At 37.9% G+C, this 17,718-nt stretch overlaps 1 protein-coding gene across 1 annotated transcript in view; it reads left to right on the forward strand.

Annotated features, from left to right (window-relative positions):
* Positions 1-17,718, forward strand: part of YLPM1 (YLP motif containing 1) — a 39,147-nt gene that overhangs the window by 16,206 nt on the left and 5,223 nt on the right. Inside the window, exons 6-18 of the mRNA XM_030451886.1 lie at positions 914-1,019; positions 2,865-3,342; positions 4,482-4,574; positions 4,982-5,156; positions 5,305-5,450; positions 6,874-7,061; positions 7,690-7,752; positions 8,040-8,159; positions 8,446-8,622; positions 8,839-8,922; positions 9,188-9,271; positions 10,732-10,818; positions 13,810-13,861. Coding sequence (XP_030307746.1) covers positions 914-1,019; positions 2,865-3,342; positions 4,482-4,574; positions 4,982-5,156; positions 5,305-5,450; positions 6,874-7,061; positions 7,690-7,752; positions 8,040-8,159; positions 8,446-8,622; positions 8,839-8,922; positions 9,188-9,271; positions 10,732-10,818; positions 13,810-13,861 — 1,853 coding nt within the window. The remainder of the gene's footprint in view (positions 1-913; positions 1,020-2,864; positions 3,343-4,481; positions 4,575-4,981; positions 5,157-5,304; positions 5,451-6,873; positions 7,062-7,689; positions 7,753-8,039; positions 8,160-8,445; positions 8,623-8,838; positions 8,923-9,187; positions 9,272-10,731; positions 10,819-13,809; positions 13,862-17,718) is intronic.

Raw genomic sequence — 17,718 nt, forward strand, 5'->3', positions numbered from 1 at the left:
TGGCTTTGCTTTTGTTGTGCATAAGACAGCATACTCTGCGTTGTATGATGTATTTGTCATCTGGTGTATTTTCCTAAGCCAGGTGTAAAGGAGACAAAGTGCTAGTAATTGCTCAGTTTATGCTTTGTACTAATGCAGTGCTTCGGGTCCCTTTCTGTGAGCCAAGTTCCCCTTGCACAGGAGTTGCTGGTCAGGATGGCCTGTGTTGTGCCTCATACAGAGGAATAACATTTTTAGTTGTTCTTTGGGCACTACTTTAATACACACAATTAGTATGAACAAGAGTTATTAGTGATACAAAAACAGATTAAAAGAGGCAGACAACGTCTGAAGGGAAATTGTATTGAATAGACCGAACTTTGTAGTCTAGTGCTTGTTATTCACTACCAATCCTGGTTTGTGCTCCACAGACTAGGTAGCATTTTGATACATAAAATAAGAAAACAGAAGCTACCCTCACTACTTTGTTTCTAGATTGGAGTCTCTGTTGAGCTTTTTGTTGGCCTCAGTCCTACTAGAGTGCTATGCAGAGCAAGTCACTGAGAGGACTTAGGCCCACATCTCTGGACTTCTGTTTTGCAGAAGGTGTTGTCGGAAACAAAAATCTACCTTTGATCTTTACTGCCAAAGTGAAGTCGTTCTAGCCAACCACAAAAGCATAACTGCATATTGTACAGAATAGCTGTAATCAAAAAAGGAGTCAGCTAATATGTTGAATACCTCCATGGTTGAGTGAATGTGGAACAGGGATTTCTGAATCATAGCACTGGCTATGTAAATCCTGCTGTGTCCTTTTCTTTTTTGGACTTGGCCCTTAATGCTAGTGTTATGTGGTTTTGACTGTGAGTACTGATTTCTTTAATTTTTCATTTAGGCGACAGTCTGATAACACTTTCTTGTGATTCATGTGCAGAGAGCAAAAAGAACAGCTACAGAAGTTGAAAGAGTTTAAACCTGACATTTCCACACAAGACTCTCCTAGATCACAGAACACAAGCACAAGGCCAGGTGCCTTTCAGGTAAATTCATCTTGCACTTACTTAATAAGATGCTGGTAGCAATTACTTTTCATGTGTATGTCAGATTAGTTCTGCACTCTGATGGTTAAACTTCTCTGTGGAATGCCTTCCCAGCACACCTTACCACTTTGTCAATCTTATGTTGAGGCAAAGCAATGTTACAGTTTCTTTAGATTTTCCAGAGCCTTTTTTACTCCTTTTTGTGTTTTGAGTGTGACCCACTGGAAATAGTAGAGCACAAGGCTCAACAGCCTAGACTGCTGTGGGATGATGTGTGAGAAATGGTGAGTTCTTCCAAAATAGGAGCATAAGGTTCATGAAAAGATCCTCCTGTTTGCTGCCTAACTGGTTCTGATCCTGTCTTTAATTCTGATCATACTCTGCTTTTTGTACTTTTAAGAGCTCGCTCCTCTTTGAAGAGCTTCAAGAGAGAAATTTGAGGATTGGTCCATCAAAAAACTGAGATGTTTCAACAAACAGTGGGCATTTGCTGTCTGTTTTCTGTCTTCATTAGGAATTCTCTTTGCCCTCTGGAATATCATCAAGTGCATGGAAGTTCACATTTGTGTACTTCTGTGACCTTCATGTTGGTTTGTGTTGTGAGTTATGTCTCTGCTGCTTATTATCCTGGTTGGTTCTGCTTCTCAGATGCTTATATTTCTTTTTTTCATAATTCATACCCAGTCAGGAATCAACTGAACTTGGTCGTGCTAACTCAGGTTTATAAATCCTTCCCAGACAGAAGAAAGAAAGAATTTTTGTTAAATATGTGTTGGAGGAGATACCTGGATTAATGTACTGTCTTTATTCTTCATCATATCTTAGCCCCCGAGTTACTGGGGTCTAATTGCAGATCAATTTAGCCATGCTGACCTCTGGGTCTGACATCTAGCCAGACCTAGTTTTGTTTGCCCTTCCCTCCAGAGAATTGTTATGCAGTGAATGAGGCACTCCCAAGTTTTCTTTTTGGCTGGCTGAAGTAGTTGATCTTGTTACAATGTCTATAAATTAAAACAGTGGGACAGATTTTTTTATCTAGGGCTGCAGATATGTTTGTGCCTTTAGGAAATGACTTTACTCAACTGTGATACTTTGTATCTCGGACTGCTTAACCCCAGCTCCTCAGTGGTATTCAAGTTGTTGTCTTTCCTGGGATTCCTGCCTTCAGACTTCTGCTGTGTTTTGAACTGTTTTAAATACCTTTGTATCTACAGCCATTCTGCTGATAAGGCTGCTTGTAATTTGGCATCTGCTGTGATGCTGAAAAGATTATTGTGAAACAGCACATGGAGGGCCATGGGAATGAAAGGGGGTTAATGAAGAAGTTCTATTCTGTTGATTTTTCCCACTGAGCAAGACATCCCCATTTCTTATGTTGATCTGATGTTGATTTCATTAAGGGGTTCCCAGGTAATTTTGCTCTTTGGGGATTTTTCCATTGACTTCCATAAAGAAGCTGGCCTTTCCAATCCTTTTGTGCTTCACCAAGCTGACCTACTTTCAGACTTTTTCAGCCTCCTCACAGACACCAGAATTCTTTGCAGACAGCAGGAGTCTTTGGGCATAAAAGCATAGACACTTTTGAACTGAGATAGGCCTACTGGAGCTAAAATTGGTAAGGTTATTTTGAAAGAAAAAAATAAACACTATTTAAGCCCTCACATAGTGAGGAAACACCAAAATAATTCAGATCTCCATTTCTTGAAATATTATCCTCCTGCCTTAATGGAGGTACCAGAAAATGCTTATGACTGATTACCAGTTGGCATTGTGCTTACTGACTTAAAGAGGATGAGAGAGAAGGTTAGTTTACAGATCTACATTAAAAGTGCTTTCTGCATCTAGGTCTCTTCTCAGCTATCTTCAGAGGCACCAGTAGAAGCACAAGCTATTAAACCTTCTCCTGCTGTTATTATAAAGCCTCCCGTGTTGTTCAGACAGCCCACCCCTGTGACAAGACCAAGTGCCCCACTGACAAGGCCTGCTACACCTATGACAAGGCCACATGCTCCAGTTTCTACTGCAACTACAACCCCAAGTCATGGTCAGTCTTTAAAACCATCACCTTCTGCTGTGGAACAGGAACGCTGGGATGAGGATTCCTTCCACGGTCTCTGGGACACAAATGATAAAGGAGTAAATATGGAGTACGAGTTGTGTAAACAGGAGTCAATGATGCCTCCACCCATCTCCTCGCCTGTGAAAGTACCTGCTGTTCACACCTCTGTCCCGTCAGCTGTACCAGTGTCCCTTCCTCCAGTTATTCCACCAGTTCCTAAAGCACCTGTAATTCAGCAAACTGTGGATTATGGCCACGGGCGAGGTGGGTATTACAGTGTATTTATTTGATCTGTAACTGTGAGCTGATTAGTCCTGCTAGCTGTTTTCTAAAGGAGTGTGCCCCACAAAGCATTCTGTAGGAGTTCTGCAGTTGACCTGCAGGCTGGGTAAATTGGGATCTGTTGATAAGTAGCATAGTTTTAAGGAGTCTGTAACCTCCAACCTTGAGTTTAATGTTTCCTTCAATGCTGTGGTAATGATCTATTTCATGAGAACTAAATGGTGTAGCCACATTTGCTTCTAATAGCACCAACTGATGTGGTCACATCAATGTGTTTTATTTAGGTGGATATCGATACTTTCCCTTAATTCCTTTTTAGCTGAGTATAGAAATAAAGCTACTAAAAAGTACGTTGTATTGTTACAGCTCTTAAGTAAGATTTTTTTTAAAGCAGAATGTACTTGGTGTGTGCATTATTTATATACTGTTTAATGGTACACCCAAAACAGGGAGGAATACAGAGTTTTAGTTTTGAAGGGCATGTGCCCTAAACACAGGAATTTAACACATAAACAGTGGAAGGCTCTGATTGCTAGTAGGGAGTTTCTTAAAGCTAAAATTCAATGCTATTTTTTTCACAGAGTTGATTTCCTTCATTCTTAGTTTTTAACAGGAGTTAAATAATGTCAAACAAGTTCTTTATTTGTGCATTGTTTTTTAAAGAGTGTTTTTCTCTCTCTAAGGTGCCATAACATGAACTGAAGCCATATTGATTACATTAAGTAGATTTTTACAGATAGCTATTATAAAAGTTGTCACTGTAAGGAATGTAAGTTGGGCATGTTAGTTAATATTCTTGACAGTTCAGTAGTTCAATGACTGACTTAAACTTTCAGAGAATTTTAATGTTTATAATCTTCTGTTCTACCTGAGCTCATCTGAAAAAGCAGAAGTCCCGTTTTTAAGATAGTGGTACACATACTTACACACAAAAATGCCTTTCAAACTTTCAAAACCATGGCATGAATTTATACAAAGCTCTTTTTCTACTAAAATGAATTTTGCTAAGTTAATCCAGTCACTTTTAATGCCATTGAACTGATTGCTTTTCATGACAGAGGAAAGGAAATGGGAGAAGGGTATTTTAAGACCTTGATTATTTTTTTATTATTTTTAACCAGATATTACTACCAGTAAAGTGGAACAGATTCCATACGGGGAGAGGGTAACCCTGCGTCCGGAACCTTTACCAGAGAGGCAAACATTTCAAAAAGGTAGGGAGCACTTGGCTAGCTCTCATACAGCTAGTTTGTGCTTAAGAAAAGTTGTAAGGCACTAAAAGTGTATTTCAAACTAAATCCTGTTTAAGATAAAACCACTTGATTTTATTCAGAGGGATATAAGGATAAGAGTCCATATTGTCAAGAGGAGTAATGTAGACAATAACCTAGACACTTAAAAATTCAGTTTTGTAGCTTCATTAGGATTTTATGGTATGGTTATCCATTATAGTTTGGAAAAGAGATTTGGTGGCTGATTACATTTATCCTATCCCTCACATCGTGTATTTCTATATACTTTTTTTGCGCTCTTGTTTGTTGCTTTTCCTTCAAAAATAGTAATTAAAAAAAAAACAAAGTATGTTTTAGTAGTTTGGGTTTCCATGGGTTTCTCCTTTCAGACCATCCTGGTCGTTACAACAGAGAAAGAGATCGTGAGCCTTATTTTGACCGTCAAGGTAATTCCAACACAGATCATCGGGATTTCAAAAGAGAACGGGAATTGCACAGAGACCGTGGTTCTGTGGAGTATGAAAGAGAGAGATTTGAGAAAGAGCGGCATTCCAGAGATGATAGGTATGTGATTTTAGAACACTATTGAAATCAGTAAAATTCAGGCTGTTTTGGGGAAAAGACTGTCCATTTTGCTTGCGAGATACATGTTAATTTCTCTTTGGAATCCATAGGAAAGATTGTAGAAATACGCAAAATACTCTTTTGGCAGGGTTCTTCCTACTACACCTTCAAGGACTCAGTCTTACCGTGACAAGAAAGACCATCCCAACTCCAGGAGGGGTGGTTTTGATAGGCCACCATATGAACGGAAGACAGATCGTCCAGCATATGAACATGGGCCTTCCATGTTTGGAGGTACAGTTTCTAAATCTTGAAGCCATGATAGAATATTGTGAAAAACATGAATTCTCAGAGAAGAAGGTTTACTGGGAGAAGATTGATTGATTTGCAGTGTTTCTTTTTTCAGAATTTATAATTCAGGAAAAATTATTTGGGTGATGTAATGTCGTTTGGTTTCTCAGAGGTGAAGTGATCAAGAATGCAACAATTATATGCTCTGCTAAAAAATGTCTCTTGTTGCAAAAGATTCAAGATTACTGGCTACATGTCAGGGCCCAGAGAGTTGTAGTCAACTTAGTTAAATGCAGTTGGTGATTGATCACCAGTGATGTTCCCCAGGTCTCAGTTTTGAGGCCAGTTCTGTTCAATATCTTCATTAATGATCTAGATGAGGAGATTTAGGGCTTTCTTAGTTAGTTTGCAGATGACACCAAATTGGGTGGGAGCGTTGATCTGCTTGAGTATAGGAAGACTGTGCAAAGGAACCTGGACAGGCTGGACCAGTGGGCCAAGGTAAATAAAATGAGGCTTAACAAGGCCAAGTGCCGGGTCCTGCACTTTGGTCACAACAACCCCATGCAAGCCCTACAGGCTTGGGGAGGAGTGGCTGGAAAGCTGGCGGGCAGAAAAGGATCTGGGGGTGTTGGTTGATACCGAGCTGAATATGAGCCAGCAGTGTGCCCAAGTGGCTAAGGCCAGCAGCATCCTGGCTTGTATCAGGAATAGTGTGGCCAGCAGGACTAGGGAAGTGATTGTGCTCCTGTACTTGGCACTGGTGAGGCCACAGCTCAAGTACTGTGTTCAGTTCTGGGCCCCTCACTACAAGAAAGACACTGAGCTGCTGGAGTGAGTTCAGAGAAGGGCAACCAAGCTGGTGAAGGGTCTGGAATACAAGCCCTTTAAAAAGAGACAGAGAGAACTGGGAGTGTTTAGTTTGGAGAAAAGGAGGCTGAGAGCAGACCTTAGCACTGTCTACAACTACCTGAAAGGAGGTTTTACAGAGGTGAGTGCTGGCCTCTTCTCTCAAGTGAACTAGGACTAGAGGAAATGGCCTAAAGTTGCACAAGGGAGGTTTAGACTAGATTTGAGGAAGTTTCTTTACTGAGAGAGTAGTTAGGCATTGGAATGCTCATAGGCTGCTCAGGGAGGTGGTAGAGTCTTCATCCCTGGAGGCCTTAAAAAACTGTAGATGAGACACTTTGGGACATGCTTCAATGGGTCATACAGATAACGATATATATAAATATTTTTTGGTTGGGAGGGATTCTAACAGTTGGACACAGTGATCTTAGAGGTCTTTTCCAACTGTGATGATTCTGTGATTAGAAACTTGAATTATTATGGGGACAAATCTGTTAATTTATCCTAAAATAATGGTCTGTTTAAATCAACTCATCTGAGTATGAACATCTTAATTTTTTTATTTTACTGAACTAAGACAATTCTTCTGTCCAAACACTGGAATTTGAAGGTGATCGTAGAAATTTCCCTGAGGAAAGGATTCCTATTTCTGCCCCATCAATACCCCGTCAGCCACCACCTGCTCCACGTGTGGAAAGGAAGCCAGAATCTAAAAATGTAGATGATATTTTGAAGCCACCAGGACGGGATAGCAGGCCAGAGAGGGTGAGTATGCATTCTAAAAGCAGCAATCAGCTTCTTCAAGATCTGTATTCAGATAAAATGCTTATGAGTGCAATGTGTTGGGAACAGGCCTACGTTTGAGGAAATTCTCTTGATCCCTTTACAAATATCTAGAGTGTTGTAGCATAGCTGTTGTGAGTCCAGAAGATTTAAACTTCATGGGAATGCTGAGATGAAATTCCTATTAGTGGGTAATGTGAATGTACTTTAGAGTCTTCTGAGACATTCCCTTGGGTTTTTGATGTATCAGAGGAAAGACTTGGCTTTACACAGAGTTAGAGATTTGGCAGTGTACCATACAAAATAAGAAACAAGATTCAGGCTTTAAACCCTTTAGACAAGTTTCACTCAGCCAGTTTTACCTGAACCAGATCTACAGCATCTCATGTAGTATGAACTGCTGAGATGGTTAACATCATGTCCATCTTACTCCGTGGAACTGCTACCATTCCTCACAGTCTAGATTGGAAAATACAGGCAGTGAGGCTTTTTTCAATGATACGCAATTGTGCAAGCCCAGAGCATATAGTCTTCCAGAAGAAATTCTTGCAAAAGAGATTCTCTTAAATGTAGTCCAATGTCTTACCTTCTTACCTGATCTTTGTTTCAGATTGTAATCATAATGAGAGGGTTGCCTGGCAGTGGAAAGACACATGTAGCAAAACTCATCAGGGTATGTAAACAACTGCTCACCATGTAGTGCTGCTTGTCTTCTGCCTGCACTTCCTCTGCTGTTTCCTTTCTGTTTGTCTAGAATTTCACCATGTTATTTCATGTTCCATGTCTTCATATAGCATGTGACTCCCCTCCACTCTTAGCAAGAATAGGTAGTACTGTTTTTTTCTTGTTCTGAATATAAAGCAGGAAACTGCTGTTTGCAAAAAATGTTTTGGAGATCCTCTGTAGTGGAATGGAAATTTTAAAGCAAGAATATGTGTTTTCTTTGTCATTTCCTCTCAGGATAAGGAAGTAGAGTGTGGAGGGCCTGCACCAAGAGTGCTTAGCCTGGATGACTATTTTATCACTGAAGTGGAAAAAGAAGAGAGAGACCCAGATACAGGAAAAAAAGTGAAAAAGAAGGTACTTTTAATTTAGTTCTGTATCTTGACAAAGGAATGAGGCATTCTGGAACAACACAGCAGCAAACAGAATTTGAGTCTGTAGCTTTGGAATAGTGCAGAGGTCTGTGGGCTGGTTTTTAAAACAAGTCAATATAACTTAAGGGCAGAATGGGATAATTCTCAAAAGTTGACCTAGAAGATGTTTTTCTCATACCAATGTACTTTGTGGTCATGACACTCAGCAGTTGAATTATTAGAAATGGAATAAGTGTCTTCTTTCTTTAATACTTTTGTCCTTTATAAAGGTGATGGAGTATGAATATGAAGCTGATATGGAAGAGACCTATCGGACGAGCATGTTTAAAACTTTTAAAAAGACATTGGATGATGGCTTTTTCCCCTTTATTATCCTTGATGCTATCAATGATAAAGTGCGACATTTTGAACAGTTTTGGAGTGCTGCAAAAACAAAAGGTTTTGAGGTAATTGAGCCTAAAAACATTTGAACTTGCTAACATCCATATACTGGTATTTCTAAATTTTTGAATGCAAAGTCCATCCAACATACAGGAAAATGCTGTGGTCTGCAGTTATAAATTTACCTTTCTTAGAATATGCAGCTAGAGAGTGTATCACCAGGTAGAAAAAGCGCTCTAAAAATCTATTTACAGTGTCTAATATTTTCTTTCTCTTTCTAGGTGTACTTAGCTGAAATGAGTGCAGATAACCAGACGTGTTCCAAGAGGAATATTCATGGACGCAAACTAAAGGACATAAGCAGGGTAACTGTATACATCTAGAGTTATGGGATTAATGGAAGTTTTCATTGTACTTTCAGGCTTGCTATTGTTGGTAAACAGTTGACCTCCTTTAGACTACATGATGCTTACACTTTTCCTCTAAGAAGAGTTAGTAGTTATTTCATGAGATTGAGTAAAATTACTTTTCTTAAGTACAGATGTATCTTATTTGTTATTGGAAATCCTGTTTTCCATGGAATCTGTTACATTTTTTAGAGAGAGGTATTTTTTGCTTGTTTTTATTTAGATGTCTGAGCACTGGGAGGCAGCACCACGTCACATGATGCGCCTGGACATTCGTTCTCTGTTGCAGGATGCTGCTATCGAAGAGGTGAGAAGCTGTGCTTGCTAAAATTACAAATTATGTACATGTGACTATAATGAAAATACAAAGCAGAGGACAAGTTAATTACACTTGCCGCTGTAGAAAGCCAGAATTGCTGTCAGACAAGTGTGTTCCATTATTCTTACCATCTACCCAAACATGAAGGTACTTGTTACTTTCTATCACCTTTCTGGGTGATAGAAATCAGACACATTTTTGAATGAGAGTTGAAGCCACTTCGCTCTTTAGTAGCTGTTGAGTTAAAATTACAGAGGATCTTTGCTCTCTCAGGTGAAACTCAGCATTTTTTCAGGTTACTCAATTAGTTAAATCATCATTTGAGGGGAGGAGTTTGAATAAGTAAATAAACAAATTCAAATTCCTCTTGGTCCTTGCTTTGAGAAGTTCAGACCTGTTACAGAAAATGAGTTAACATAAAAAACATGCAGAAGATTGTAGAATAGCAGAATATTGTAGTAGCTGTAGAACTATGCTGTTTTTAATCCATTTGCAGTTCACTGTGACCTGCATCTTTGGTGTGGCAGCTTTCTGTATTGCTGCATTCTTCTTTGGCACATGTTTCAGGCACTCTAGGAAGAAGTTACTATGCTAATCATACTGTTGTTACTAGTCTGCCATAGCTGCATGTTGTTATCAGAACAGGTCTTGCCATGGACATAGAAACTGGAGAACTGTTGAAGTATAAAGAGTGTATACTTTTTACTGACTGTCATGAGATCAACAGGTTATTTTTGAATCTCCAAATTCTTTGTAATGGAAATTAATAATCTTGAAGAGAACAACAGAAGTCTTAGCTCTTAAGTAAACTCTCAAAGGCAGATATATGGGATTTACTCTCTGTGTATCAAGGTTTTGCTAATGATATGAAGAATGTATGTACTTAGAGTTTTAGGTATTCCACATATACACATGAATCCCCATTAGAGTTGTGGGCCCCAGGAAGTATTCGGTTAGATCAGTGGAGTTACACATCTCTTAAAGCATCTGTTTTCTTTGTTATGTTAATGCCTGGTTATAATTCTTCACTTTGATACTTAAATTTATGAAAGTTAAAGTGATGATAGGTTCTGTGCAGAGAGCACCATCCAAGTGATGTGTAAATGGCAAGTCTGAGATCTTGTTTTGAGATTTCCAGTTTTCAAATTTGATTGTGTGAGAAGCAAGAGAAGCATCCTACTGGTACAGGTACTGGTAACTCTAAGAATGCATGTGAAGGCAGAGAATGAACAATTGCTACTTTCACACTCAATTTGTCTCTGTAGTTAGAAGGGGACCTGTGTTTGAGTGAAGCAAAAGTGGAGCCACTATTCATCTATTTTAGATTATCATGCTTTCCAAGACAAAGTCTTTTTTTCCTCTTCTATTTGAACTTGTTCTGCTGTGCTGAAAGGGTAATACTTGAAAGTCAAGCAGTGATTTCTAAGTGTGCTTGTGCTTTGAAACAGGTGGAGATGGAGGATTTTGATGCAAATATTGAAGACCAGAAAGAAGAAGCCAAGAAGGATACAGCAGAGGAAGAAGAGAGTGAACTGGTAGGAGACACATCAGCCATTTCTAATAAAATGTTTGTTAATGTGTCTGAGGGAGACTCTCAGTCTTATAAATGCCAACCCATTGCCATTCTTAGCAATGCAGTTCTAGTGCACACACTTTTAGTAATTTTTTCCTTAAACATTGCTGGGAGAACTGTATTGTTAAACTATATAATTCCTAATAATTATTTTTGAGAATCTGTGAGGATATACCACAAACAGGATTATCGATGGAGCATGGCAACATGCTTCTTACAGACATCTATAAATGTCTGTAGCACTGTAGCACTGTCTTCTAGATTATCTAAGAATTAGATAAGTAGAGGGTTGGGAAGAATGGGCAAAGATTAATTTAGCTTACTTCCTTTCACACGTCTAAAGACCTCAACTGTCACAGTATATGACAACAGTTATGAAGAAGAATGCTTTCTCTCCCAGGGATCACTGACTTTGTCAGTAGGTATTGCCAAGATGAGGGATTAGGTATCTTGAATAAATGAAGGTTAGAGAATTGCCCTGAGGGCTGGCATTTTTAGGTATGTATTTAAAAAGCTGTGAAAGGCTTCCTAATGTAACTTCTTCATATGTGTTGGAGCTGCAGCTGGTCAGTGCTTGATGAGATGAATGTGTCAAACCCTGGTTCCCACAACCAAGCAGTTAAACTACAATAAACAGGAAGTAATTGAGAACATCCAAAGACAAAAAAAGTCCTTTTTTCTTGATGGAAATTTACTTTTTCTCAGGAATGGCAGTTTAGAAAGCAGTTGAAATACAGAATAATTAAAAGAAAAAGCTTAGGAAGGGTGAATTTTAATAAACATCTCTTTTTTTGCAACATGACTCATTTATTCTCTTTACAAAATTATTCTATGGCACAGAGTATTAGACTGTATAAGGTGTGGCTAGAACATTTCAAAGATGCATCCATGTTAACAAGAATATGGCTGCCAGTCTCGTTTCTTGGAAATGAGCTATATCTAGAAGGGAAAGTTGTCAATAGGTTTTGAGACATCTGTGCATAAATGTGTGTGTGTGTATGTGTGCGTTTATGGGCTCTGGGGAGTGTCCTAATGTACAGTGCATATAACAATAGAATTTTATGAGGTGAGAAAGCTTGGTGGTGAAAACTATGCATATTATTAATAACTAAAAGTAATATACATAGAAGAGCGTTTTTTACTCAGATTCACCAAGAGGTGAAAAATAGCAAAGAATTATCTGCTGTATGTAATCTCCAGTCACATGGCTAATCTCAGAGAGGCGTATGTCAGACAGGAAGATGAAACAGTGATGCTGTATGTGGTCTCAGTTGCCTTTTTGAGAGCAGTTGGTAAGGATTCTTCAATTAATTTTACTGCATTTAATCCTGTGGGAAAAGAGAGGTCTGACGCTCCTGCTGTCTGGCAGATGTCCTTCAAATATCCTACTGTCTTCTATCCAAGGGTGAAGTCTGAATCTTTTCTTATCCTATCTGGTGATCTGGATATTGTACAGATTCAGCATGCAACAGGCCATTTCACACCATCAAAGTCACTCTTTTGTTGCTCTTATCAGGTCCTATAGGGTTGTTTGTAGCAGTCAGACAATTCTTGCTTTTCTATGCTTGATGGTATGAGTTACTGATGCATTTAACTTAGTGTTCTCAACAGTGTATCACACATTACTTTGTTCAATGCAGGTTTCCAGCTGTGGTGTAAGCTTTCTGAGCAAATTCTGTGTGCAACTTGGTTTGACAGTATAAATATATATGAAGTTTATTTGTTACAAGGAAATATTGCAGCACTGTCTCAGATTATATTTATTACGGACTTGGTTAAAACCAATAAGTTATAGAGATCTGACAACTTCAGTTCATTGATACATGCTTGGCAGGAAAGTCTCTCAAGGATTTTGGAGGAGCAATGCTGACCATAATCAAAAGTAGTGTAGCTCTTGCATAGTACATACTGATTTAGTAACCCTTAGCATTAATAAATACAGGTATAAGTTTACCTCTGTGAAGGCAACCTATAAACAGAGCAGGAAAGAAGTTAGTGTAATAAATCTGATATGTGGATTGTTTTCTTGTTGAAATCATATAGATATTCCCTCTCTATTAAAAATCATTCTTAAAAATAATAAAATTCTCACACGGGTTCCATTTCACTGCATTGAGCTTTTTTGTGTCATTGCAGAGAAGCATAAGAAGTTTCATTCCAAATCTGAATAGTTGAACTGAGTTATAAGGGGTTGATAATTAAGGATTTACCTGTCCAAGAGCATGAAATTAAAGATAGCGAGAATATAGGTAAAATAAAAACCTTTTTTTTCCAAATTTAGTATCATTATGCTGGTTAAAGGTCTTTACATGTAAAACGTATGATGACATTGTTTGTAGAAAAAAGTATTTTTAAAGAATCATTGACCTAAGAGGGTTATTTTTCAATGAAAAATAATAGTTAAATTTTAGTGATTCAGCAGATACTCTCATTTAAACTAAAAGAAGAATTTTGTTTAGTTGTGGACTAACAGGATGTGTGGAGATGCTAGAATTTTGTGTGTCCCTTTGAAAGGATTATTAAGTGAAGCTTGTGTATAGGAAATCTGGGAATATATTCGTAAAAGTTTGACTATGGTAAATTTTTCATTTGTACTTGTAAAGCTCTGAATATTCTTCATGCCTGATAAGCTGTGTTGCAATAACTTTGCCAACTGGGAAAAATAATATAGTAACTGTGCAAGCAGCACCATTGCTGTCTGACTTATGGAGCTCTGTGTTTGCAGAGGGCAGCAATCTTGTGATTTGCAAGGGCTGCTAAAATCACTGAATGGGAAGTGGATGCAGAAGTTCTGAATATACTGAGTAATTTGTTTCCTTCATCTGATAACAAGAATTGTGCCTTAAAAAAAGAAATACCTTAAGCTCCCGTTATAATGCTGTTTCCAGTTCAAAAGTGATATGCATGTGTGTCTCTCTCTAATCCTCCGAGCTTCTTTCTGTGTATGATTTAGGGTTACATTCCGAAAAGCAAATGGGAGATGGACACTTCTGAGGCAAAGCTAGGTGGGTATTTATTTTTTCCTGTTTCTTATAGTTGATATCCCATGATGTTTGCAAAATCTGAATTTTCATTTTTACTGTGACTCCTTACCAAAGACGAATAAATGTATTGGTCTCATATATGTGTCTGAAACTGCAAAAGCATCTACGTAGAAGAGGAATTGGTCTTCTGCCAGAGGCAAGGGGGTTATGACTTTCTAACCATCACTGTTTTATATACTCATTAACTGTTTTTCCATCTGTGGAGAAGTACTTCATCTTAAAATTTAAAAAAAGTATTTCTAGTCTTTACTCATCTCTTCTGTATTATCAAAAGCAAAGAGTCAACTTACATCGCATTGTATTCTTGTTCATACTGCATACCTTTTTTCAAGCCTAAATGTCGTCAGTAACTTCTTTCTTTCTTGGAGACATGCCAGGTAGCTAACTGTATTGAAGATGTGTCTGGCTCTTCAAAATTGGCATGTGACAAAGTAGTGCCATGCTTTGAATGATTAGGCCTTTGTGTATCTTTTCGACAGTTCAGGTATTGAAAAGTTGAAGTTCATTTTGTTTCTCAGTTCCTGGAGAGTACCAAAGTTCTTCTTAGTAGGATGCAAAATGGGCTTTCCAGGAGTACAAGGGCACTATTTTTGCTGCGGTTTTTTTACTGATTAGTGCTGCTGGTTGGGGTAGACATAAGTGCTAATATTAGGAGTCTGTCCAAGTCTTTCAGGCTGAAATGCATGCAGCATTGCTATGGTGGAAGGTGTACACGTGGAAAGGGGCTTCTAGTCATTACAATTGGTTTGTGTTTGGTTTTTTATTACTGAGCAGTAATGGTTCTAAGTAAAGATTTGATCAATGCAGTCTGCATAAAACTGCTATTTTTCTGTTGTGTATGAAAAGTAACAAATGTCTATATGATATGCAGCATGTCTTAACATTCTGAGGTTTTCATCTGCATGTGTGGTACAGCCTTGTGTATCATTATTTTACAATAACAAAAATCACAGTTGCACCATAGAAGTAGCGTTAGAAGTTCTGGCTTACATAAAGCAGCCTTTTATCTTCTGCTGCTCATTGCTTAGCTGCACCATCTCTTCTACTGCTCTCTCTTTTGAGTCACTTAAATATTTGCATAATATTTTGACATTGTGGCACCTGCAATACAACTGGAGGAGCTTTGTACTCAATGATTGTGGCATATCAAGCAGCTATGCAGTTAGAGTGAATTCAAGATTGCTCTGAATTTTTGTTGTAAGAGTTGATTGTTTTAATATCTTAAGATTATTTCTTAAGTTTATAGGTTTTTCCCCTATTACGTATGAAATCATAGTACTGAAAAACTGCATTGTTGAAGATTACTCTCATACATTGTGTTGTATGCTAAATAATATGGAATTCTGAGTGGAAGGAACAGATGTATTGTGCTGCATATGGTGAGCCTTAAGTCATACTGTGCGTTTTGCAACAGGAGTCCAAAGTGTGTTCTAAAAATATTTATTTGGAGTTTCTAGCAATGTGGAGACTGCATGTGACTGCAGCAGAAATTTTCAGATATCTTTCCAATTTTTTCTCTCATGATTAAATAATACTAACAAAGAGGAAAAAAAAGAGGCGTTGTGTTTCTTTCTATATGAAAACTCCATAATATAAAAGGCAGTATTTTTCTGTGGTTTCCACTTAAATGTAGAATGGGGAGTAAGCAACAGAGTAATTTTTATGCTAAAGTAAGTCACTTGCAAGGCTGTTGCAATAATTGTTTAGCAATAAAACTCCACTTACAAACTGGATGTTAGCATGCTGCAAGGCACAAATAGATGTGCTGAGAAGGACTATTTATTAAATCTGTATTCACAACTTTACTTTCATAGATGCCCTCTAGATGCATTTTTATAAATATATAGGACTATAGTTTAAAAGTAAATTTTGATAGAACACACATGTTAAAAAGCCAGACATTCCTATGTAATGAATAATTTCTTTGAAAAATTACTCTGGAAGCGGTGACAAATTTTAGCTCAGGGTATGCATTGTAAGCACTTGCAGACTGTTAGTAAAAATTCTTACATTTAATTCTCAGTAAGACTTTGTTGTAGATGACCAATTGAATTTATTCTGCTGAAAGGCATGTAGACTGTGGTATGCATTTGTTACTCCAAAACTGAGTTATTTTGTGGGTGCTGGCCTGCCAATTAGGTTTACTGTGTTACTCCCAGAGAGCACACATTTGCAGAAGTGATGTAAGTGAAGGATGCTTTTTTGTTTTTTCTCTGAGTAGCTGTTATTACAGTAAAGCACAATAAGATCTTACTGATTGTAATAAGCCTCGGAACAGGTCTGCAAATTTGGGATTCTTTAGCTGCAATGCTGACATGTGATGATCACCATAAGGTACTCCCCAGAACTCTTACTTTAGTTCAGATTTACTTTGGCAGGAGTGATGCATTCCTCTGAGTATGTGTGTATATCACTTCCGTATGTGTTGTGAGTGCACAGCCACATTTTTGTTGTAAGTCTAATCACTGGTCTGTCTCTGTACACAGTGCACAAGGGTTCTTGCATTTAAATCTACAGAAATGGACTTACATTTTAAAAATCTGACTATATTCTAAGTACTTAGCACAATACAGTTTCAAAGTACCCTTTAGTGGTGAGTTCTACAAACTTTGAGGAAAGGAGAAATGAGCTCTGGCATAGCTGAAGTTTTTGATACTACTGTAAAATACGTTCTAGAATGCAAATAACATTTTACTTACAATTTTGTGGGTTTTGTATAAGAAGGGCACAAATTTCATTGATAAATTAATTCAGCTTTAAAAGGAGCAAATTTAAGTCAGTGTCTTTCAGATGTTTTGTCATTATAATTCTGAAGGTGAGTTTTTCAGTTCTCTGGGTTTTCTGAAATGCTGCTGCTGCTTTGTGTTTTTTTAATAATTGAAATAATAAAATGATGTTTGATAGTTTAACATGAAAAATCATCTACCATAAATATTCACAAGCACCACTGTTACAAAATGACACTTTGTCTCATTTTCAGAAAAGACTATTCTGAAATAATGCTTTGAGGTAGGCTTTTGACATTTCTATAGTGTGTCTACTGCATGGCACTCATGCCTTGAACCACGATAGCATGGATGGAAACAGATCCCACTGGAAAGGCAATCCAACGTCAAACATGGAAGGAGATACTTTAAAATTAATTCTGTGTAGCAGTAACAAAAAGAGACAGAGGGAAACCTCATACTCTGAACACCTCCTGAGCTCCTTTACTGATGTTTGAGTTACCTGTTCCTTGGTGATGTTTTCAGTCGGTTTCTGTACAGCAGGGAGTGGGAGACTGAACTCTTTCTTCTGTGTTGGTAATGAGATGAGTTTGCACCGTAGCATGTTGGCTTCCAACAGGAATATGTCCATGTACAGATACTTCAGTTCATGTTCCTCATTGCTCCTCAATGCATCTGCTCCTCTCCTTTTCAATGTGATTTTTTTCTGGAAACCCTTATGCTATGGACGATATGTGCTGATTGATCTGAGAGTAATACTAAGGAATAGTGCAAGTTCATTTTGTGCTGGAATAACAACAGAATGTTGTATAAATTAATTTTATCTTCTAGAGGGAGTGCCATCTTTCTGTGTAGACTGAGCTTCAAATTTAGCAGATTTAACTTAGGTAAAAAGAACCACCTTAACTGAATCATGTAACAAGATATCATGCAGCAGATACAAATGATCCACTCAGTTTTCATTAATGTTGTTGGTTTTTTAATAAGGCAGAGGGAGATTAAAATGTTTTCTCAAAAGAAATTGTGTTTCTGTTCTGGGAAACAGTTTAAAAATGGAGTCTTTAAAAATGTTAGAGCTGTATGAGGGAGAAA

Source organism: Calypte anna, chromosome 5A (genome assembly GCF_003957555.1).
Source record: "Calypte anna isolate BGI_N300 chromosome 5A, bCalAnn1_v1.p, whole genome shotgun sequence".
Classification (NCBI taxonomy): Eukaryota; Metazoa; Chordata; class Aves; order Apodiformes; family Trochilidae; genus Calypte; species Calypte anna.